The 24,015-nt window shown below is 44.3% G+C and overlaps 1 protein-coding gene across 1 annotated transcript in view; it reads left to right on the top strand.

The window, feature by feature from the left end:
* The window catches only part of dnah1 (dynein, axonemal, heavy chain 1), a 393,587-nt gene that overhangs the window by 70,570 nt on the left and 299,002 nt on the right, over positions 1 to 24,015 (top strand). The window contains exons 14-16 of the mRNA XM_063068377.1: positions 12,249 to 12,474; positions 14,220 to 14,339; positions 22,818 to 22,900. Coding sequence (XP_062924447.1) covers positions 12,249 to 12,474; positions 14,220 to 14,339; positions 22,818 to 22,900 — 429 coding nt within the window. The remainder of the gene's footprint in view (positions 1 to 12,248; positions 12,475 to 14,219; positions 14,340 to 22,817; positions 22,901 to 24,015) is intronic.

The raw sequence follows: 24,015 nt of genomic DNA, 5'->3' as shown, positions 1-24,015 counted from the left end.
CTTTCTCCTGAAAGTCACCCAGCCACCTGCCTCCTGCAACTTAGGGGTGACTACTTCCCTATAACTCCGATCAATGATCTCCTCACACTTCCGTAGAAGCCGAAGATCACCCTTCTGCTGTTCAGCTCCCTAACATGGACTTCAAAGAGCACTTCACACAAATGTAGTTCCCAGGACTCCAACATCTGGCATGAAGAACACATAACAGCCATTTAAACTACACTAAGTACCCCTGACACAGTAAAAAAAAAAGGAATCTTAACAGAAACTTACCCACACAAAATGCTGGAGGAACTCAGCAGGCCAGGCAGCATCTATGGAAAAAGTACAGTCAACATTTCAGGCTGCCAGCATTTTGTGTGTGTTGCTCAGATTTCCAGCTTCTGCAGATTTTCTCTTGTTTCAGAAACTTACCAGGGTAACTTATGCAGAGCCAGCACCTCTTCTGAGCCGAAGCCTCCTTGGAGCCAAAGCCTGACACTCCCACTCTCACCACTGGCCCGCTCCAACAATGGCCGCTCTTCTTGTTTCTTCTGTACTTTTACTTACTCCTTTCTGTGCTGCTCCTGCCACTGATTGGACCACCAGAATGACTTAAGAGAGTGAATGCAAAGTAATTTAGAGGTAGCAGCATAGAAGACAGTTAAAGGAATGACAGAGAGAGAAAAAGAAGACATAAGCTAAAATTGAAAATGCTGCAAGAATTAGAACTGCAGACTGTGAGAATACAACAGGTCTCAGCAGCTCACGGATGAGGAATGTTTTCACAGACAGTTGGTACCAGCTGAACAAAACACTATACTTACAGTGAGAACAAAATTATTTACAAAACACATGAAAAAGTGATAGGATTTATTTGATTAGGCTGCTGGGGGAAACATGCTTTTCAGCAATTTTACACTTAAGCACAGACTTTAGTATAAATTAGTGGTAGAGAACATTTGTTTTTGTTGTGAAGAGGGATTTTGTGAGGAAGGGAGGTTAACTTTAACTTCACAATAGAAAGAGACGCCTTTGCTCACAGGAAAGAAGTATTAGCTGGGTTAAGCTCAAAAACACTTGCAGGGCTTACTCTCAGCTTGCAGGGCTTACTCTCAGCTTGCAGGCTTACTCTCAGCTTGCAGGGCTTACTCTCAGCTTGCAGGCTTACTCTCAGCTTGCAGGGCTTACTCTCAGTTTGCAGGCTTAATCTCAGCTTGCAGGGCTTACTCTCAGCTTGCAGGTTTACTCTCAGCTTGCAGGCTTACTCTCAGCTTGCAGGGCTTACTCTCAGCTTGCAGGCTTACTCTCAGCTTGCAGGGCTTACTCTCAGCTTGCAGGCTTACTCTCAGCTTGCAGGGCTTACTCTCAGCTTGCAGGCTTACTCTCAGCTTGCAGGGCTTACTCTCAGCTTGCAGGCTTAATCTCAGTTTGCAGGGCTTACTCTCAGCTTGCAGGGCTTACTCTCAGCTTGCAGGCTTACTCTCAGCTTGCAGGGCTTACTCTCAGCTTGCAGGCTTACTCTCAGCTTGCAGGGCTTACTCTCAGCTTGCAGGCTTAATCTCAGTTTGCAGGGCTTACTCTCAGCTTGCAGGCTTACTCTCAGCTTGCAGGGCTTACTCTCAGTTTGCAGGCTTAATCTCAGTTTGCAGGGCTTACTCTCAGCTTGCAGGGCTTACTCTCAGCTTGCAGGCTTAATCTCAGTTTGCAGGCTTACTCTCAGCTGGCAGGCTTACTCTCAGTTTGCAGGCTTACTCTCAGTTTGCAGGCTTACTTAATTTGCTTTAGTTTAGTTTAGTAAAATAATGCTTTAACATAGACATGCATTAACTATGCATGGATAATTAAGACTAATTGTTCAACTGTATAATCACTAAGCCTAATGTAAAATATTATGCTAATTGGCAAGTTTGCTGGAACATGAATCTTCTGACAATATTAACCTTACCTCACCTTCAACTAGAACAGCAATGGGTATTGGGATTTAGTATTAAGTTCATAGTTATTCCATCCTATAATATGCCACCTATAAATAATTAATTTTAGAGTTCATATGTTCCCAAGTCGTATTTCATTCAGGTTAATATGTTTGTGTTTAGTGCAGCATTTACTTCACATATACACACTTAGAGATTTCCATAAAATCTAGAGGGCCCGAGTTCTAAGAATAGACGTGACTTATTTCACCTCTGCTCTATAATATTTTTCTATTGTTCCAAAACCATTTTTTCTCTCTTCTAGCTAAGCTCTTTTCTCAGAAACGTCAAGTGGAATGGGCCTACATGCTGTGTAGTATGGGAAAATGAACCTAATGACAGATGAGGCTATTCCGCTCATTCCCATCAATCCCATTTCCCCAGTAACATCCTACTGATTCCTCTACCATTGCATGTCTGGTGCAAAGCCGTAATGATTTCCTTGATGACCAAGTCATTAGAAATAGGAGCAGCTGTATACCACTGGGTTCCTCAAGTCTGATCTAGCATTCAACAAGACCATGACTCATCTTCTATTTGAACACTATATTCCTTCCCTATAACCATAATCCTTGACTCATTTAATACACAGAAAAGCTGTCCATCTCAGTTTTGAATACAATAGCAATTGTTTCCATGCTACAGGAAATATGTAACCTCAGACTATGTGTTAGAGCTCTCCCACTTGCTAAAAGCACTTTTAAGTTGATCAGTTTCGTGTTACTTTCCTGATACCGACTAATGTGATAGGTACTATCTAATACACTTCATGCTGTAATTATTTGTAGATTCAGAACTTTAAAAGGAATTTAAAATGTAGAGATCATCTCTGGTGTAGTGGGTGTCCGGTACAATGGGTCATAAGAAAATCAGGATGATTTAAAGAGAAGCTAAGAAGCACTTCCAGGAAAGGATGGTAAAATATTGAAAAGCTCTTTATATTAAGCAGAGATGCTTACTTCTTAATAATTCTAGATCTGAAATCAATAGATTTTTTATTAGATGAGGATATCAAAGGACAAGGAGCCAAGAGTTAGAATACAAACAATACACAATTATATAGAATGCTGGAAGATACTCAAGCAGCTAAATAAGGTACCCTTATTCCTTTTTTCCATTCACTAAAAATACACCAAAACAATTCTGTCCCAATCCCAACCCACATTACCTGTGTACTTGGCAGCTGATAGTCCAAAGTAATTGAAAAATCTCATCTTCACTTTAACTCCCATCCTGATTTTTTCCTTCCTTATCTGAAATCTCCTTCAGCTCCATGACCTTTCAAGATTTCTGGAATTCTCCAACTCTGGCATCCAATGCACTCGCTCATCGCTTCTTTCAGAGAGCAAACCTTTTTATAGTTCGAATGTCTCTATGTTCTTTTCTGCCAAAGTTTTCTGATCACGCTTCTGCAAAGTGTCATGGGATGTTCTGCTACATTAAGAATGTGATATAAATGCAAGTTGTAGAATTTATTGTGCTTCTGCTTATTGAATGGTAATTGAAATATTTCTCTCTAAATTTGGCATGACATTTATGTGTGACATTTAACAAAGCAAAATTAATTTCTATCACAGAGGAAACATTAGAACAGTGGGAAAAAAATTGATGAGTAGAAAATATCCTGAAAGGGAATTAATTGGCATGCACCCTAAACAACTGCCCTACACATCTGGTTATACCTCTAGACTATTAGTTACGTTGCCATGATTGATGCTGTCTGGAATTAAAAAGGGATGTGAATGGTGTATTATTCCGATGAATGCTCAGGGATCAAAAATGTTATCACTTTTAGGCTTTCAAATATGCTTTATAACCTGCTGACTGGTTCCAGTATATTACATTTTTATTTCAGATTTCATGTCTCATTTACTTATTTCTGGGTGGTGAGCAAAGCAGCATTTATTGTCTATCACGAATTGCCCATGGGAATGTCGTGGTGAATCACCCTTATGAACTACTGTAATTCTTCTGGTGAATGTACTCCCACAGTGTTACTGAGAAGGGAGTTGCCAGACTTGGACTCATGATGATGAAGATGTGCTAAGTAGATCTCCAAGTCACAATCTGTGACTATTGGAAGGGAACCTAAGGGTGCTATCTGCCTGCAGTCCTTTCTGTTCTTAGTGTTAAAGGTCAAAGGTCTGGGTGTTTCTGACAGTATAGGCATCCGTTAGTCTTGCGAGACCATGGATCTGCGCCTGGAAAGTCTTCACTCTCCAGTGCGCAGGCCTGGGCAAGGTTGTATGGAAGACCAGCAGATGCCCATGCTGCAAGTCTCCCCTCCCCTCACGTCACCAGTGTTGTCCAAGAGAAGGGCATTAGGACCCATACAGCTTGGCACCAGTGTCGTCACAGAGCAATGGGTGATTAAGTGCCTTCCTCAAGGATACAACACGTTCCCTCGGCTGGGGCTCAAACTTATGACCTTCAGGTTGCTAGTCCAATGCCTTAACCACGTGCCCACAGTGTTTCTGACAATGTAATCTAAAGTCATAGAGCAATACAGCATGAATACAAGAATCCAACAAGACCAGGTCAACCAAAGTGCCCACACAAGTAGTCCTTATTTCCTTCACAGCCATATTCCTTTAAGTCTTGCTCCTCCATGTACCTACCTAAGTGCTTCATTGTACCTGACTCAACCACTTCTTCTGGCATCTCGTTCCTATACCCACCAACCTCTGCATGAAAAAGTTGCTCCTCATTCCCTTTTAAACCTTTTCTCTCTTACTCTAAATCTATTCCCTCTAGTTTAGGTCTCCCCAACCCTGGGGGGAAAGCTATTAACATCTACCTGATCCATGCCTTACACAATTTTAAACATTTTTATAAGGTTGCCCCTCATCCTCCTATGTTCCAAGGTATAAAGACCCCGCCCAGCCAACTTCTTCCGATAACTCAGGCCCTCTAGTGCTGGCAACATCCTTGTAAATTTTCTCTGCACTTTTCCCAGTTTAACCACATCTTTCCGATAAGAGGATGACCAAATTACATACAGTACTCCAAGTGCAGTCTCACCAACAAATAATACAATTGTGACATAATGTACCAACTCCCAATTCAATGCCCAGACTGCTGAGTCTACCTGTGACAATACTTACACTTAAGGATACACTTTGTTCCTTTGTTGCCTTACACTCCCTAGTATCCTGGTATTCATACCATTAGTCCAACACTAATCTGACTTTCACGTCACACATCTGTATTGAAATCAATTTGCTACTTCTCGACCCTTTTCCCTAATTGATCAAGATCCCTTGTAAATCTACAAAAATCACCTTCACCATCAACAGCAGCTCTAATTTTGTCATCCGCAAACGTACTGACCGAACCCTGTACATTCACATCTGTCATTTATATACATTCTAACACCAACCCCTGTGGCACACCACTAGTCACCGGCCTCCATTCCAAGAAACAACTCTCCTCCACCACCCTCTCCTTCCCCTCTACCGCCCTCTCCCTCTCCTCCACTGCCCTCTCCTTGTCCTCCACCGCCCTCTTTCTCTCCTCCATGGGCCTCTATCTCCTCCGCCGCCCCCTCTCTCTCCTCCGCCACCCCATCTCTCCTCCACCCTGCCCTCTCTATCTCACCAACACACGGACCTTTCTCTCCTCTGCCGCTCTCTCTCCCCTCCACCCCGTCCTCTCTCTCCTCCGCCCCGACCCTCTCTCTTTCATCTGCCCCGACCCTCTTTCTTTCCTCCGCCCCACCCTCTCTTTCCTCCGCCCCACCCTCTCTCTCCTCCGCCTCACCCCCTCTCTCTCTCCTCCACACCGCCCTCTCTCTTTCCTCCACCCCACCCTCTCTCTCCTCTGCCCCGCCCTCTCTCTCCTCTGCCTCACCCCCTCTCTCTCTCCTCCGCCCTGCCCCCTCTCTCTCCTCCGTCCCGACCCTCTCTCTCCTCTGCCCCGCCCTCTCTCTCTCCTCTGCCCCCTCTATATCACCAGCACATGGCCCTCTGTCTCCTCCGCTGCCCCCTCTCTCCTCTCTGCTGCGCCGCACTCTCTCCCCTCCCTCGGAGCCAACTTTAAATTCACCAAACTAGCTCTCCCTGGATTCTTTAGCCTTCCACATCAAACTACCATGCAGAACCATGTTAAAAGCCTTGCTAAAGTCCATATAGACATCATCCACTGCTCTGCTCTCATCTGACCATTTTGTTGCCTGTTCAAAAATCTCTAAAAATTTGTCAAGCACGACTTCCTTCTTTCTATCCAAATGCTAGTGGGTTCTGTCCCTCAGAATACCCTCCAGTAATTTGCCAACTTCTGATGTCAGGCTGACTGGCCTGTAGTTCCCTGGCTTGTCCTTGCTACCCTTCTTAAACAAGGAACAACATCAGCCACCTTCCAATTTTTGGGAACTTCACCAGTGACGAACAAGGAGAATGATAACAATATATTATGTAAATGTCTCAGGTTGCAATGACAGAACTCCAATAATAGAATCACAGAGTTATAGAATTATACAGCACCCACCAGCTATCCATCTCTACTGATAAGCATTTCATCCATTGCCTTCTAGGTCTTGGCAAATTGCTGTTACTTAGTTACTTAAGAGCATCTTCCTCCACCTCCTTCTCATGCAGCATGCTGCAGATTGCAGCCTTCTTAACCCTTGTTCCTCACCATATATACTCTCTGGCTTTAGATGTTTCCATTGGGAAGATAGCTTCTTCTATCCATTTTTTCTATGCCTTTCATAACATCTATCAGATTCCTCTTCAGTTTCAGTGGGTCATGCAGCACCTGTGAGAGATAAAGATCTGTTGACAATTCAGATTGAAACCTTACATTTGGACTGAGAATGGAGAGACAAGGTGGCCAGTATAAAGAGAAGAAGGGGAGTGATGAGACAGGAGAGTGAGGTGATCGGTGGACTGAGGATGGATGAAAAATGAGAGACAGCTTGCACCAGGTAGGGGAGGGGAGAGGGAATGGAACTGGGAGATGGTGGCAGGTGGGTGATAGATGGAGGCAGTCAAAGGGAAAGAGTAAAAAGAAAAAAAAATTGAGAGACAGATGGAGTGATGGGAGTCTGAAGACTGGAAACAGCCAGGGGAGTAATAAGTAGGAACACAAAAGGCAACTATCTGCAATGTGATAAGTAAGAGAGGATATATGGGAACCATTAGGGGAGAGGTGAATGGCAGATGGAGCCAGAACCATATAGGGGAGGGAGTGTGTAGGGAGCCTGTGGGTGAACTGTGTCTGCCTTCTCCCCCTAATTCACCGTATCCGTCTCTCAATTTTGTTTTTTCTCTCAATTTGTCTAGCATTTGCCCATCACTGTCTACTAACTCCACCTTGATTCCCCTCCATTAACTGAAACAACCTGCCTGTCATCGTTCATCACCTCTGTCCGCCAATCACCTCATACTCCCTTCCCACTGCTCCCCTTCTCTTTTTTTCCCAGCCATCTCAGTCCTGATGCAGGGTTTTGACATGAAAGGTTGCTCAACCTAATGAGGAAAGTAAACCCAGTCCATCCACTCTCCTCATGATTGAAATATTCCATCTCTGGTAACACACTGGCAATGCTCCTCTGAACTTTCTTCAGTGCATTCATGTTTTCTGATATGTGGTAAGACTGAAATCAATAGAGTTTTGAATATTAATGAAAAAGATGATAACACAGCTGAAATATAATTTCTATGTCCAACAGCAGACATGGTTTACCCATTGTACCTCTTCCTTTTGTTCTAATGCTCTGATTGGGGTGTTGGCCTTCATTAGTCAGGAAATTTTGTTCAAGAGCCATGAGATAATATTGCAGCTCTCTAAAATCCTGGTGAGACCACAAACATACCAATTTTGAAATCTTTGTATATACTTCCCTGATCACCTCAACTGACTACTGCTTTGGCCTCCTCTACATTCCACATAGACTATCTTATCCTTTCTTACAAGTCTCATCACTTTCCTGTTATCTTTAGTATATGCTAGCTGAAGTTTCACCTTAATTCATGTTGACTTTGCATCTAACACGTTTTTTATTAATTTTCCATTTTTCTTCTAAGGTTGACCATGTTTCCTGCTGTATCCATTCATTGTTCTTCTTTCCAACTCTACATCCTAGCAAGCTTCACTGCACTCCTTGATGACTAAGGCAATCTGTTTCTACATTGTGCCAATCTTGTCTACTGACACATCCCCATCAAGATCTTGCAGCCACGCCTGGAATCTGTCCTTAAGCTGAACGGTGGAGGTGTCCTTGAGCTTCTCAACATCAAGCTGTCTCTGTACATGTGTTCTGGTCCCAGTGCTTTTCAGCTTGAGTTTCATCACTGCTACACCAACGTGATTATCACTTCCTGGATCTGAGCCTCTCTCCACCCTTACATCCTGCACGGATCGTTTCCACATACCATTGATCTTCAAATGGTCAATCAGGCTCTTGTCGTGTCCGTTGGGTGAGCACCATGTCAGTTTGTGGATTTCACAGTGTGGAAAGAGGGTCCCCCATATGACCAGACTGATAATGTCACAGAATTCCACCAGTCTTTCACCATGGTTATTCATCAATGTGTGCCCATAATCCTCGTGATGTGTGAGTTGCTATTTCCCACTTTGGTGTTTAGATCTCCCATGATGATGATTATGTCATGGCATGGTGTTAATTCTATCTCCAATTGCAGCAATTCAAAGATGTCCTTTTCTTCAGTGTCACTATCGTTAGTTGGAGCACAGCTCTGGAATCACAGTCATGTTCACTTGCTTTCCCTTCAGCCTTTCAGTCTGACTCTACCGTTGTTTGGTTTCCACTCCAGCAAGCACTCCTCAAAGCCTTTCTTCAAAATGACAGCTACACCATCGTGATGCTGACCATCTTCCCTTCCTGAGTATGAAACTGTTTCACCACTTCCTGCCAGACCCTGTCCATCTGCTCTCACGGACACCCGGTATATGTAGGTTGTATCGCATTTCTGCAGCTATTTGTGCTACCTTGCCAGTGTTGTACATGGTTCATACATTCCAATAAAAAACAAAACTTGGTCTTGGTCTTGGCAGCATCCAGGCTTCTTTCAAAATGCCAGTAGCTCCCTTTCAGTTTTCACTACTGTCGGCCATGCAAGTCCTGGGGGGAGACTCAGGAAAACCATCCCAAAATTAGTATGTGGAAAGTTCCAGGCCAGATCCAGTGGTCCTGTGAGAGATGAGAACGGTCTGCTTTTGACAACTGAGAAAGAGCAAGAGGCAAGATGGACGGAGTATTTCAGAGAATTACTGAATAGACCACCACCAGATGAAGAACCTGACATACAAGAGGCAGCAGAACACCTTGACATCCACACAGATCCACCCAAGAAAGAAGAGATTGTTGCTGCGATTAAATCATAAAAGAACAGCAAAACTCCAGGACATGACAATTTGAATGCCAAACTGTTCAAAGCTGAACCAAAAGTTGTAGCGGCCATCTTGCAACCACTGTTTACAATAATCTGGGAACGAGGACAAGTATCCAAGGAGGAGACAAAGGGAATCATTGTTAGGATCCCCAAGAAAGGAGCGCTAAGTGATAGCAACAACTGGTATGACATCACACTTTTGTCAGTGCCCAGTAAGTTTCTCATCAAAGTCATTGTCCACCAGATTACAGATGCTCTCAACATGTGCTTGCGGAAAGAGCAAGCTGGCTTCAGGAGAAACAGAGGCTGTGTTGACCAGATTTTCACATTGCATAACATCATAGAACAGTGCGCAGAGTGACAGAGACAACTTTATGTGAATTTCACGGACTTTGAAAAGGCTTTTGATAGCATCCACATGGAGAGCCTCTGGTGAATTCTCAGATCATAAGGGATCACTTCCAAAATTGTCCAGCTTATCCAGAGTTTCTATGCTAACTTCACCTGTAGAGTTTGGGACTGTGATTTGACCTTTGAAGTCAAGACAGGAGTCATGCAAAGCTGTGTGATGTCGGTGATATTGTTTAACCTGATGATTAACTGGGTTATGCGGCAAACAATGAAAGATAAGCAGAGGGCATTAGGTGGATTCTAATCTCTACTTGACCTTGACTGTGCAGATGACCTCGCATTACTATCACATATACACCAGCACATGCAAGAGAAAACTCAGTGCCTGTGTACCTGTGGTGGACAGGTTGAATTCAGAGTCAGCTAGAGAATGAGACAATAACTTCCAATGTAGAGTCTCCTCCTCCTGTCAAAGCACATGGCTCTGACTTACCCAACACCAGCAAACTCACCTACCTGGGCAGCATCATACAGCAGGATGGTGGGACCAAGGACAACATTCAATGCCCACTCAGCAAAGCTAGAAACATCTTCAGATCAATGAGCTACATATGGGGATCAACCATAGTGTTCATACCAAGGTGAAGCTGTACCTGAGCTGTGTTCTGTCCACACTCTTGTACGGGTCAGAATGCTGGTGCATACAGAGAGTGACCTTGTCAAGCTGTTATAATCCTACACCACTAGCCTCCGGGAGATCCTCTGTACTTTCATTTAATGTAATATTTACCCTTCTTGTTTTTTTTTCACTGTTTTAATGGAGGTCGGGATTGAGGACGTGATTTTAAGTTTAACTCTGTTTGGTTTCAAGTTAGCCCATTGCTTTGCTTTGCTTTTAGTTAGTTGCACGGTGGGTTTTTTTTTGGGGTTTTTTTTTCTTTTTTTCCATTGATATATATAAAATCTAGTATACTATTATGTTATCTTGGTTTCTTATGCTTAAATTACATTGTTTGTAGTATTTTCTTTTTGGTATTGTTATCTTTTGGAATTTTATTATACTTTAACATTGTATTAATGTTTATATGGCTTACCTTTTTTGTATACTTACTCAATAAAAAGATTTAAAAAGAAAGAAAACCTGCCAAAAGGAGAACATCTTATTTGACTAGAGTGATTGCACCACCACTACTACTGCTGCCGCCACCACCACTACTACAACAATTGATAACCTAGAAGAGATATCAATTGGCATTCAGTATATATTCTTTCCATGTGCCTGTGGGTGCAATTGAAGTACATTGTGGCCATGATAGCAAATCATATCTGGACTTGAGTTATTTAAAGTTATTGATTGGTTAATTGGAGATCCAGTTAAAGGAGAACTGAACTCTGAAGCCCAGGAGATACTCTAGAGCAGGGGTTCCCAACTTTTCCATGCCATCGGTTCCAGGTTGGGAACCCCCTGCTCTAGAGCAAGGCATATGCACAGCAAGGATTCAACCTCCTACTTTGCAAAGGTGCAAGTCAGATTTTCAAGAGCTGCTCTCTTCAGCTCCATTGTTAGTGAAGGTTTACTACTAGCCTCCATTAATGCAATGCCAAAATCAGAAAAATGCTTCCCACTTACCTCTACGAATAGCTCTAAAGGCATTGAAGCTACTTGAACATATTCAGCACAAAGCAGTCTGATGAATTGACAACTTGGTTAATCATTTTGAACTCTCATGTTCTCCAAAGTCAACAAGGTCAAATTTGTGCCAGATAAATTATAACCTGGAACTACATATTTTCCATCACTATGAAATGCCTTAGCCTCAATTTGTGAAAACTATTGACTGCTTAGTCCCCTCATAGGTGCTATCTGACCTGCTGAATTCCTCCAGTATTTTGTGTGTGTCAGTCAGGATTTCCAGTATCTGCATAATCTCTTGTGTTTACTTTTCTGACTTTGTTGTTGGGAGGTACCTCATTGAAGATGACTGGGTAGGATACTGTCCTGAGAAGCTGATGCATTGATGTCCTGTTACTGTCCTTCAACACCTATAATCACATCCCTTTGTGCAAGACATGACAATGGCCATTGTTTTTTCTTGATGCCCATCTTGGTTAAGTGCTATCTTGATGTCATGGACTCATTTCATCTCTGAAATTCAGATCTTTGTTGCATAATTAAGGCCAATGGTGTTTTAGGTCTTGGGAAAACCCAAACTAAACATCTGCTGTAAATAATACTGCTGTCAGTGACATCATACATCACTTTTCTGATCATTGAAAGGAAGACTGATTGGGCAATAATTGTTCAGATGGGATTTGTCCTGCATTTTGTGAACAGGACAAACTTCCACCTGCATAGATAGATGTAGTGGAATAACTTGGCTAAAGATATAGCTATGTTGTGTGCTGTTTTTGTTTAGCAACCTACACTAATCAAATGCTTATCCACTGTGCAGTTCATCCCATGCAAAAATAGGATTATATACAGGTTATGTTGATCCATAAAAGGTAACTTTATTTAATTATTTCATTTAGTAGGGCTTCTGATTTCAATATTTGTGCCTTTTGATTGTTTGTTGCATACTATTAGCACCTTTGGCAATCAGGATCCAACGGTTCAAGAGGTAAAACATGAAGTGGAAATGCATTTGAAGAAAAAAAGCCACATAGAAAAGTCAATTCCTAGTAATATTATTATTGGACCCTTTATAGTCAACGTGGAAGCATTACGCACCAACCTTGCCAAGAAATGCAATAGCTTGGCTCAAGCTGTATTAAAAATGTTTGCCAAAAAACTTCACAAGCAAGTGGAAGATGTAAGTCTTTTAAAAAGTAAACCTTTTAATTTACTCTGCTACTTTAACAACTGTTATCATTTAATTTAAGGCTGTTTATTAGTCTAATTCGAGGGTGATGAACCTATGGCATGTGTGCCCAAGAAGGCAGATTTAAGAATTTTGTTGTCACTTAGTATACAGTGCCACCATCGAATCTTTAAATACCCACCTATAATAAAAAAACTTTTAAAATTGTCTTTTTAAGGGATTAATATTAATAATTTTAAACAGGTTTTCAAAAATGCTTCACTTATTTCAATCTGTCTCTGTTATACTTTTATTCATGGTAAGACAATGAATACACATAAATACACAATAGGACTCACTCTTTTTCCTTCAAAATTTTCATAATTATTGTTACTAATTCCTTAATGATCTCTGCTCAAATTGTCCATGGTTTGTGAGAGAAATTATTAGAAGGTTACTGCCAGTATTCTGAAAAAGGTTTGTCACCCTTGATCTAGTTTATTGAACTAACTATGTTATATCTCTCTTCTATTAATGCATTTCTGAATCCAGATCTACTGCTGGTCCTTTGTCTTTGTGCAATCAAAGTTAAAAGCAAAAGTATAAATTCCACAGATTTGTACATGAAAAACTGATTTACAATTTGTTATACATTTGATGGAAAACAGATTATAGTGGAGTATAGATAGGAAGCTAATTAGTGTGGTTATAAATATAAAATAACATAAAGAATGTGTTCAGATACATTCTAAGAATGGGTTAGGAATGATTTACCTATGAAAAATGGATGCTTGAGGTTTATAATTAATAATCTGTATAAAGTCCATCCTCCTATTAAAAGAAAATGAATATCTGAGTGGAGTTTTCTATTCAAAGTGCACCTTTGCTGTGCTAATAGAGTAATATTTTTTGGATGGAGAGTCCTTTCTATCCTCTCATGTAGGGTGCTATATACAATCTAGTTATTTCTTTATTCCCCCCCCCCCATAATATCCTAGACTAAGTTTAAAATTGAAGTGAGATATTTGACTCATGGTGGAGATCAACATTCAGAACTGATGTGCTTATGGTACTGATATACACTTGATAATAAGTTATTTAGTTTTTTAATTTTTTGAGATACAGCATGGAATAGGCCTTTCAGGCCCTTCGAGCCACACTAACCAGCAATCTCCCGATTTAAACCAACTAACCTACCAACTGGTACGCCCTTGTTGTGGTACTGTGGAAGGAAATTGGAGCTCCTGGAGGGGAACCAATACAGTCATGTGGAGAAAATACAAACTCCTATAGGCAGCAGCGGGAATTGGAGCCGGCTGGCCTGTACTGTAATGCATTGTATCAACCACCACGCTTGTTTAGCTAAAAAAGAAATTAGGAAGGCAGGAAACAGCAATTTATGAAATTGGCATGTAAATCTTTTGGAAAATTAGATTTTTTTAAATTTATTGAGATACAGCATGGAATAGGCCCTTCCAGTCCTTCCAGCTGCACTGCCAGGAACCCCCTGATTTAATCCAAGCCTAATCACAGGACAATTTACAATGACCAATTAACCCATGCCTTTGGACTGTAGGAGGAAACAGGAGCACCAGGAGGAAAACCACGCAGTCATGGCGAGAAAGTACAAACTCTTTACAGGCAGCAGTGAGAATTGAACCCATGTTATTGGTACTGTAAAGTGTTTGGTAACCACTACACTACCATATTGTCCTATGATTTTGCGGTAAAGATTTTGTGTTCTATTTATTCTTTAGCTCAATGATGATTTCAAAATGATCAACAGAAAATTGTTTGAGAAGGCTAACACTATTGAAGACTTGACAGATCACCGAGAATGGATGAAAAAAATTCCTGAACTGCTGAAAACAAATGAGGTACAACTATACAATGGAACTAGAGGAGACGTTCCAGTCCGTCTGTCCCGTTCTTCCATGTACTATCTATCTCACTTTGGATTCTGTTCCACTCATTTAATTTCCAGGGAATTTCCAGGAAAAGTTCTACATGAAAATCTCTTTATCCAAAATGTAATTTAATTAAACCCCAGGTATTCACCATAATTTGCATCTCTTCTATTCAGGGTGATTCCATCGCTATAGACTGCAGTCCTCACCTTCTTCCAAAATCTAACCAGCAACACAGTAACAGGGTCATAGGAATAATCAAAAGTCAAAGTCTGTCCCGAGCCCATCAAGCCGGTGCTTATGCTGGTTTCTGTGGCGTGAAGCGACTGAGAGTACGAGACCACCCCCCCTCCCCCCCCCCGGATAGGATGCCAGTCTATCACGAGGTTAACCCCCAGCATTTGCTGGTACCCATTTTCAGCTGGGTGGACTGGAGCAGTGTGTGGTTAAGTGCCTTGCTCAAAGACACAACACGCTGCCTTGGCCGAGACTCAAACCTATGACCTTCAGATCGTGAGCCCAACGCCCTAACCACTTGGCCACGCGCCACATCATAGGAATAATATGTGTGATATTTTCACCTCTTTCAGTTTCAAATTAATGTCATCCTAAAATCGTTAACATAAATCTTACATAGGTATACATTTATTTCCCATTTATATGATTCATCATTACCATTCATTGAACTATAATACCTCTCACTGGATCAAGTAATAAAATAATGGCTGGAGGCAATGAAACTCAAGCTGTTCAGAGCAAATGGATTTGTTCAAAACCATTCTGACCTTATTAGAGACCTGTTAAGGATAACCAAGGCCAATATTTCTGGCTCTTTAAAGATGCTTGTTTCATTAGATCCATGGAAATGGGAAGTGATAAAAGTAAGTTATTAATTTTTCAGCTGTCAATCTCCTCTTGGCCAAAATATTTATGTGGCTAGTTCAGTTCTTTATTATCATTGTTGATTCAAATTCATGTTGGTGGGGTACATGATGATTGAAGATTTGTTGATTTGCCCCTCTTTTGTAGGAGATACACATTACACGGCAATTGCACAATGGAAATATTTTCCAACTATGAGAACGTGCATGTCTTTCTTCCCCCTATTTTAATCCCTTTTACTCTCTTAATGGCAGACTATTCTAAACACTGTTTATTTTTTTGAATAAAAGGAGTAATTTGCCTTTCATGGACATAGACCGGCTCTTGTGAATCAACCACCAACATATGTCAAGTATCATATTCCTTTTCACGGACTTATGTGGAGCTAAAGGTTTACTTGATATATAATAGATTACAAAGCTGTAACTCTTAGTTTACCATTGTCACAATGTTTTTTTTTCATTCTGTTTGTTTTAAATTTTGGGTATGAAGACATAGTCACGGAGTTGTACAGTATATCTTCAGCCCACCTGTTCATGCTGATTATCGACATGAATGCCATTTGTCCACATTAGGATTATATTCTTCTATGCCTTTTCTATTTTTTGTCTCTCTAAATACCCCTTAAACATCTTTAGTGTATCTGATTCCACCACCTCCACTTGCAGTGTGTTCTAGATATCAACCACTTTCTGTGTTTTTTTTAAAAAACCCTCAGATCCCCTTTAAAATTCCTTTCTGAGCACCTTAAACCCATGCTCATTTGCTTTTGATACCTCTCCAATGGGAAAGAAATTTTGACTATCTACCCTATCTACCTGATCTATGCCTCTCATAATCTTATACATCTCCGTCAGGTCACCCATCAGCCTTTTTCAAACCAAGGAAAACAAAGTTCACAAATCCAAACTCTCCCCATAACTAAAGTCCTCTAATCCAGGCAATATTAGAACATAGAACATAGAATAGTACAGCACAGTACAGGCCCTTCGGCCCACAATGTTGTGCCGACCCTCAAACCCTGCCTCTCATACAAGCCCTCAACTTAAATTCCTCCATATACCTGTCCAGTAGTGTCTTAAACTTCACTAGTGTATCTGCCTCCACCACTGACTCAGGCAGTGCATTCCACGCACCAACCACTCTCTGAGTAAAAAACCTTCCTCTAATATCCCCCTTGAACTTCCCACCCCTTACCTTAAAGCCATGTCCTCTTGTATTGAGCAGTGGTGCCCTGGGGAAGAGGCGCTGGCTATCCACTCTATCTATTCCTATTATCTTGTACACCTCTATCATGTCTCCTCTCATCCTCCTCCTCTCCAAAGAGTAAAGCCCCAGCTCCCTTAATCTCTGATCATAATGCATACTTTCTAAACCAGGCAGCATCCTGGTAAATCTCCTCTGTACCCTTTCCAATGCTTCCACATCCTTCTTATAGTGAGGCGACCAGAACTGGACACAGTACTCCAAGTGTGGCTTAACCAGAGTTTTATAGAGCTGCACCATTACATCGCGACTCTTAAACTCTATCCCTCGACTTATGAAAGCTAACACTGTAGCGGTGTGCTACACACAGCGCTAAAATAACCACACGTAGTCGGTAAGTTAGAGTTGCGATGAAAGAGCTTTATTCAAACTTCACGGCCTGCTTTACAGCCTTCCCGTTCCCGCCGTCCCTGAGCGGGACTGCTGTAGGGAATGCATATTCCCAGACCCTTTCCGCGCACGGGATTTTCCCCCTGCTGGTGAAGATGGCCTGGCGCCCTTTTTGGGGCCAGCCCTCTGCCTGCGCGCGCTGTTGTGAGCCAGTTCGTGTGTGCCAGAAAGTGGGTCGCCATATAACCCCCCCCCCACCCAGAACCAGCGATACCTCCCCCAATGTCCACAGTCTGGATCGGCCTCTGTTTAGGAGGTCCGCCCCTGCGCCGCGGTGCCTGAGCCTGGACCGGCTGCGCCAAGTCCACATGGGCCGGTTTGAGTCGGTCCACTGTGAAAACCTCCTCTCTCCCCCCAATGTCCAGCACGAACGTGGACCTGTTGTTCCTGATCACCTTAAACGGCCCATCGTAGGGCCGCTGTAGCGGTGCCTGATGTCCGCCCCATCGTACAAAAAGAAACTTACAGTTCTGCAGGTCTTTGGGTACGCAGGTCGGGCTCTGTCCGTGCTGTGAAGTGGGTATGGGGGCCAGGTTACCGAGCCTCTCACGTAGTCTGTCCAGGACTGCTGTGGGTTCTTCCTCTTGCCCCCTTGGGGCTGGTATGAACTCTCCTGGGACGACCAGGGGCGCGCCGTACACCAACTCGGCCGACGAGGTGTGCAGATCCTCTTTGGGCGCCATGTGGATTCCGAGCAGGACTCAGCGAAGTTCATCCACCCAGTTAGGCCCCCCCAGGCAGGCCCTGAGAGCCGACTTCAGGTGACGGTGGAAATGCTCCACTAGTCCGTTCGACTGTGGGTGATAGGCAGTTGTGTGGTGTAGCTGCGATCCTAAAAGGCTGGCCATAGCTGACCACAGGCTGGAGGTGAACTGGGCGCCCCTGTCGGAGGTAATGTGGGCCGGTACCCCGAAGCGGGCTACCCAGGTTGCGATCAGTGCTCAGGCGCAGGATTCGGAGGTGGTGTCATTGAGCAGGACCACCTCTGGCCATCTGGTAAACTGGTCTATCATAGTTAGGAGGTACCGCGCTCCTCGCGACACTGGCAGGGGCCCCACGATATCCACATGAATGTGGTCGAACCTCCGGCGGGTGGGTTCGAACCGCTGCGGCGGAGCCTTGGTGTGCCGCTGCACCTTGGCCGTTTGGCACTGCATGCACGATTTGGCCCATTCACTGACCTGTTTACGAAGTCCATGCCACACGAACCTGTTGGAGACCAGCCGGACAGTTGTCCTGATGGAGGGGTGCACTAAATTGTGAATGGATTCAAAAACCTGCCGGTGCCAGGCTGCTGGGACAACGGGGCAGGGTTGGCCAGTAGCTACGTCACATAGTAGGGTCCTCTCACCTGGGCCTACGGGGAGGTCTTGAAGCTGCAAACTGGAGACTGCAGTCCTGTAACTGGGGATCTCAGCGTCTGCCTGCTGTGCCTCTGCCAGCGCTGCATAGTCCACCCCCTGGGACAGGGCCTGTATGGTCGGTCTGGAAAGTGTGTCCGCCACGACGTTGTCCTTTCCAGAGCCATGCCGGATGTCCGTCGTGTACTCGGAGATGTAGGACAGATGTCGCTGCTGGCAGGACGACCAGGGGTCGGACACCTTTGTGAACGCAAAGGTAAGCGGTTTGTGGTCTGTGAACGCGGTGAAGGGCCTACCTTCTAAGAAGTACCTGAGATGCCGGATTGCTAGGTATAGTGCCAATAGCTCCTGGTCGAAAGCACTGTATTTGAGTTCAGGTGGTCGTAGGTGCTTGCTGAAGAACGCCAGGGGTTGCCAGCGACCCTCGATGAGTTGTTCCAGCACTCCACTGACTGTTGTGTTGGATGCGTCCACCGTGAGGGCAGTAGGAATGTCCGTTCTGGGGTGCAGTAGCATCGCGCCGTTTACCAAGGCTTCTTTGGTTTTAACGAAAGCAGCTGCGGCCTCTTCGTCCCAGGTAATGTCCTTACCCTTACCCGACATTAGAGTGAACAGGGGGCGCATGGTTCGGGCTGCTGAGGGGAGGAAACGGTGGTAGAAATTCACCATACCCACGAATTCCTGCACACCTTTGGTTGTGTTGGGTCGGGGGAAGTGACGGACCGCGTCTACCTTGGCAGGCACCGGGGTTGCCCCGTCTTTAGTAATTCTTTGGCCCGGGAAGTCGATGGTGTCGCATCCGAACTGGCATTTGGCTGGGTTGATTGTAAAGCCGAATTCGCTCAGGCGGGAGTAGAGCTGGCGGAGGTGGGACAGATGCTCCTGATGACTACTGCTGGCTATGAGGATGTCGTCCAAATAGATGAATGCAAAGTCCAGGTCACGTCCCACCGCGTCCATTAGCCGCTGGAAAGTCTGTGCGGCATTCTTTAGACCAAACGGCATTCGGAGGAATTTGAAAAGTCCGAACGGGGTGATGAGTGCTGTTTTGGGGATGTCGTCTGGATGTACTGGGATTTCATGGTATCCCTGGATGATGTCTACCTTGGAAAAGATCCTTGCGCCGTGTAGGTTTGCTGCGAATGTGCGTCACAGGGTAGCGGTCTGGCATTGTAGCCTCGTTCAGTCTGCGGTAGTCACCACATGGTCTCCAGCCCCCCGTTGCCTTGGGCACCATGTGCAGGGGGGAGGCCCATGGGCTGTTGGACCGTCGTATGATCCCCAATTCGTCCATCTTCTTGAACTCCTCCTTCGCCAATCGGAGCTTGTCTGGGGGAAGCCTTCAAGCAGGGGCGTGGAGGGGTGGTCCCTGGGTCGGGATGTGGTGCTGTACTCCGTGTCTGGGTATGGCTGCCGTGAACTGCGGTGTCAGTACTGATGGGAAATCCGCCAGGACCTCGGTGAATTCGTCGTCGGACAGCATGATGGAGTCCAGGTGTGGGGCTGGCAACTTTGCTTCACTCAGGGAGAACGTTTGAAAAGTCTTGCGTGGAATAATCGCTTCCCTTGCAGGTCGACCAGCAGGCTGTGGGCTCGCAGAAAATCTGCCCCCAGGAGTGATTAGGCCACGGCGGCCAGTGTGAAGTCCCATGTGAACCCGCTGGAGCTGAACTGTAGCCGCACCGTGCGGGTGCCGTAGGTTCGTATTGTGCTGCCATTTGTGGCCCTCAGGGTGGGTCCTGGTTCTCTGTTGTGGGTGTCGTAACTCGTTGGAGGTAAGACGCTGATCTCCGCTCCGGTGTCGACCAAAAAGCGGCGTCCCGACTGCTTGTCCCAGACATATAGGAGGCTGTCCTGATGGCCAGCTGCCGTAGCCATCAGCAGCGGCTGGCCCTGGTCTTTCCCGGGAATTTGCTGGATGGTCTACAGCGGCGGGCCTGTGTGCCCCACCGCTGGTGGTAGAAGCACCATTGTTCGTTGGGCTCCTCACTCCCTTCGCCGGGTTTTGTAGGCTCTGCTGCCAGGCCTGGTCTGGTCTGCTGTTGGGCACGCGACTTGGTGATCTGTGCGACGGGCGCCCCTCTCACTTCCCTGGCATTCCACAGCACATTTGCCCGGGCCGCCACCTCCCGGGGGTTGCTGAAATCTGCGTCGGACAGCAGCAGCAGGCATATGTCCTCGGGCAGTTGCTCTAGGAACGCCTGCTCAAACATGAGGCAGGGTTTGTGTCCTTCAGCCAGGGCCAGCATCTCGTTCATTAATGCTGACGGCGGCCTGTCTCCCAAACCATCCAGGTGCATTAAGCGGCGTGCTCGTTCGCGCCGTGAGAGTCCGAAAGTCCTTATGAGCAGGGCTTTGAATGCTGTGTATTTTCCGTCCTCTGGGGGCGACTGTATAAACTCCTCAACTTGTGCAGCTGTCTCCTGGTCGAGTGAGCTCAGCACGTAGTAGTAGCAAGTGGACTCCGAGGTTATCTGCCGAATGTGGAATTGAGCTTCTGCTTGTTCAAACCACAGACGGGGTCGCAGCGCCCAAAAGCTTGGCAGTTTTAACGAAACTGCGTGAACAGATGCGGTGTCGGTCATCTCTGGTCCAAATATCGTTTGGGCCGTCAGGGTCACCAATTGTAGCGGTGTGCTACACACAGCGCTAACATAACCACATGGAGTCGGTGAGTTAGAGTTGCGATGAAAGAGCTTTATTCAAACTTCACGGCCTGCTTTAAAGCCTTCCCGTTCCCGCCCTCCCTGGGCGGGACTGCTCTGGGGAATGCATATTCCCAGACCCTTTCCGCACACGGGATTTTTCCCCCTGCTCGTGAAGATGGCCTGGCGCCCTTTTTGGGGCCGGCCTCTCTGCCTCCGCGCGCTGTTTCATGAGCCGGTTCGTGTGCGCTAGAAAGTGGGTCACCACAACACCCCATAAGCTTTCTTAACTACCCTATCCACTTGTGAGGCAACTTTCAGGGATCTGTGGACATGTGCCCCCAGATCCCTCTGCTCCTCCACACAACAAGTATCCTGCCATTTACTTTGTACTCTGCCTTGGAGTTTGTCCTTCCAAAGTGTACCACCTCACACTTCTCCGGGTTGAACTCCATCTGCCACTTCTCAGCCCACTTCTGCATCCTATCAATGTCTCTCTGCAATCTTTGACAATCCTCTACACTATCTACAACACCACCAACCTTTGTGTCATCTGCAAACTTGCCAACCCACCCTTCTACCCCAACATCCAGGTCGTTAATAAAAATCACAAAAAGTAGAAGTCCCAGAACAGATCCTTGTGGGACACCATTAGTCACAACCCTCCAATCTGAATGTACTTCCTCCATCACGACCCTCTGCCTTCTGCAGGCAAGCCAATTCTGAATCCACCTGGCCAAATTTCTCTGGATCCCATGCCTTCTGACTTTCTGAATAAGCCTACGGTGTGGAACTTTGTCAAATGCCTTACTAAAATCCATATAGATCACATCCACTGCACTATCCTCATCTATACGCCTGGTCAGCTCCCCAAAGAACTCAATCAGGCTTGTTAGACACGATCTGCCCTTCACAAAGCCATGCTGACTGTCCCTGATCAGACCATGATTCTCTAAATGCCTATAGATCCTATCTCTAAGAATCTTTTCCAACAGCTTTCCCACCACGGATGTAAGGCTCACTGGTCTATAATTACCCGGACTATCCCTACTACCTTTTTTGAACAAGGGGACAATATTTGAACAATATTCTCGTGAATCTTCTCTGTTTTCTCTTCAGTTCAACCATGTCCAATCCCAACTTGGTATTGTTCCACTGAAGCCCCTTCTATTTGCAGAGATTGAATGTTGGCAGGCTATTTAATTATAGAGGCAAATATCAACCATACTGATCCTGACTTACTGTAGATTGTTCAATGCAAAGCCTTTTCATTGGAAGCCAAATTTATTATTTTTCTCATTAACATAAAGCATATTTTAAGGGGTAAAAATGGGAAGTGTTTGAAATACTCAGTGGTTCAGACAGCTTCTGTGGAGAGAGAAAGAGTTAACATTTCTGTTCAAAGGTTCGTCACCAGAATAAATTATTTCAGGGAATGCAGCTTGGTCAAAATATCTATCAAAATCCCTTAAATTCACTTTTATTTATTTATTGTCCTGGACTTTTATATGGTTAAGTATTTTTAATTATAGAGCCTTTGTCATATTTCAAAATAGAGTTTGAGTTTATCCCTGCATACCTATTCCCTGAGTACAAGAACATTTTCCAGAAGGAAAATCAGTGACAATGGCCCTGTCCAGTTCCTCTCATTCAGATTTAAAGATGAAGGTGATTATAGCTTCATGATGCTACCTTAGCAGAGAATTTACTCAAAGAAGACCAGTCTTTAACCTAGGACCTTCCAGTGGTTTGATTTAGTAACACAGTAACATAATACCTTAATTCCTATCCACCAGAGGGCTAATTTTATGTGTTTATCCAAGTGAAGGAATTAACTTTGTTCTTTGTAAGCTTCAGAAAGTAACATGATGATTTTATTATTTTTATTTATTGTTCCACTGTAGGAAATAATGAACAAAATCATGGTTGAGTATGATATTTTTGACGAATTCCTGTACAATCTCACAGATGAAGATTTTGCAGATAAGTAAGTATAACAAGTTTAAAATTATGTAAAGCTCCACATCTTTTGGAGTTGGTCCTTTAATAAATTCGCACCCACCTGCTAGTAGCAACATGGTAGGATTTCACCAAACAATGCCAGTAAAAAATATACCACAGTTATTCCTCCTTCGCACAGTCTTAGTAAGGTCATCTCCCACTCTCTGAAAGCATTACAGAGGGTAATGACAATGAAGTGTGGGAGACAATTGTTATATTTTAAAGAAAAACATGATTTGATTGTTGATCCCGTGTATGATCTGACAGCTGCCAGTGTTGGATGGTGCACAGATACATCTAAATTCAAAATCCAAGCATATTAACCTGTTTAGGTGACAGGAGTCTGCTACTTATTGCTGGGTTGTGTTGAAAAGGCTGTTGTCATGAAGCATCAGGATGAAGAACAGCCAACTGTGCTGTAAAAATACACATCATTATAGCTATTTCAAAGTTCAAAGTAAATCTATTCTCGAAGTACGGTACATGTATCTCACCATATACTATCCTGAGATACATTTTCTTGTGGCCATTCACAATAACTACAAATAAGAACAATAGAATCAATAAAAAGGTGCACACAAACAAAGACTGACAAACAATTCAGCACTTGTTGAGTGCCTTGATTAAGCTGGAAAGACTTACACATGCTTGCTGTGGACTGAAAATCACACAAAAAGGTATATAAGATATTGGAGCAAAGTTAGGCAATTCAGCCCATCGAGTTTGCTATTCCATCATGGCTGATTTATTATCCCTCTGGACCCCATTCTCTCGTTTCTCCCCTTAAACTTTGATGCCCTTACTACTCAAGAACCTATCAACCTCCACTTTAAATATACCCAGTGACTTGGCCACCGTAGCCATCTGTGGCAATGAATTTCACTGTCTCACCAACACCTCGCTAAAGCAATTCCTCCTCATCTCCGTCCTAAAGGGACGTCCTTGTATTCTGAAGCTGTGCCCTTCTGGTCCTAAACTCCCTCACCAGAGGAAACATCTGCTCCATGTCCGCTCTATCTAGAACTTTCAATACTTGATATGTTTCAATGAGATCCCACCACCACCCCTCCCCCATTCTTCTAAACTTCAGCAAGTATAGGC

This window comes from Mobula hypostoma, chromosome 15 (genome assembly GCF_963921235.1).
Source record: "Mobula hypostoma chromosome 15, sMobHyp1.1, whole genome shotgun sequence".
Classification (NCBI taxonomy): domain Eukaryota; kingdom Metazoa; phylum Chordata; class Chondrichthyes; order Myliobatiformes; family Myliobatidae; genus Mobula; species Mobula hypostoma.
This window is presented reverse-complemented; position numbering and strand designations above follow the sequence as displayed.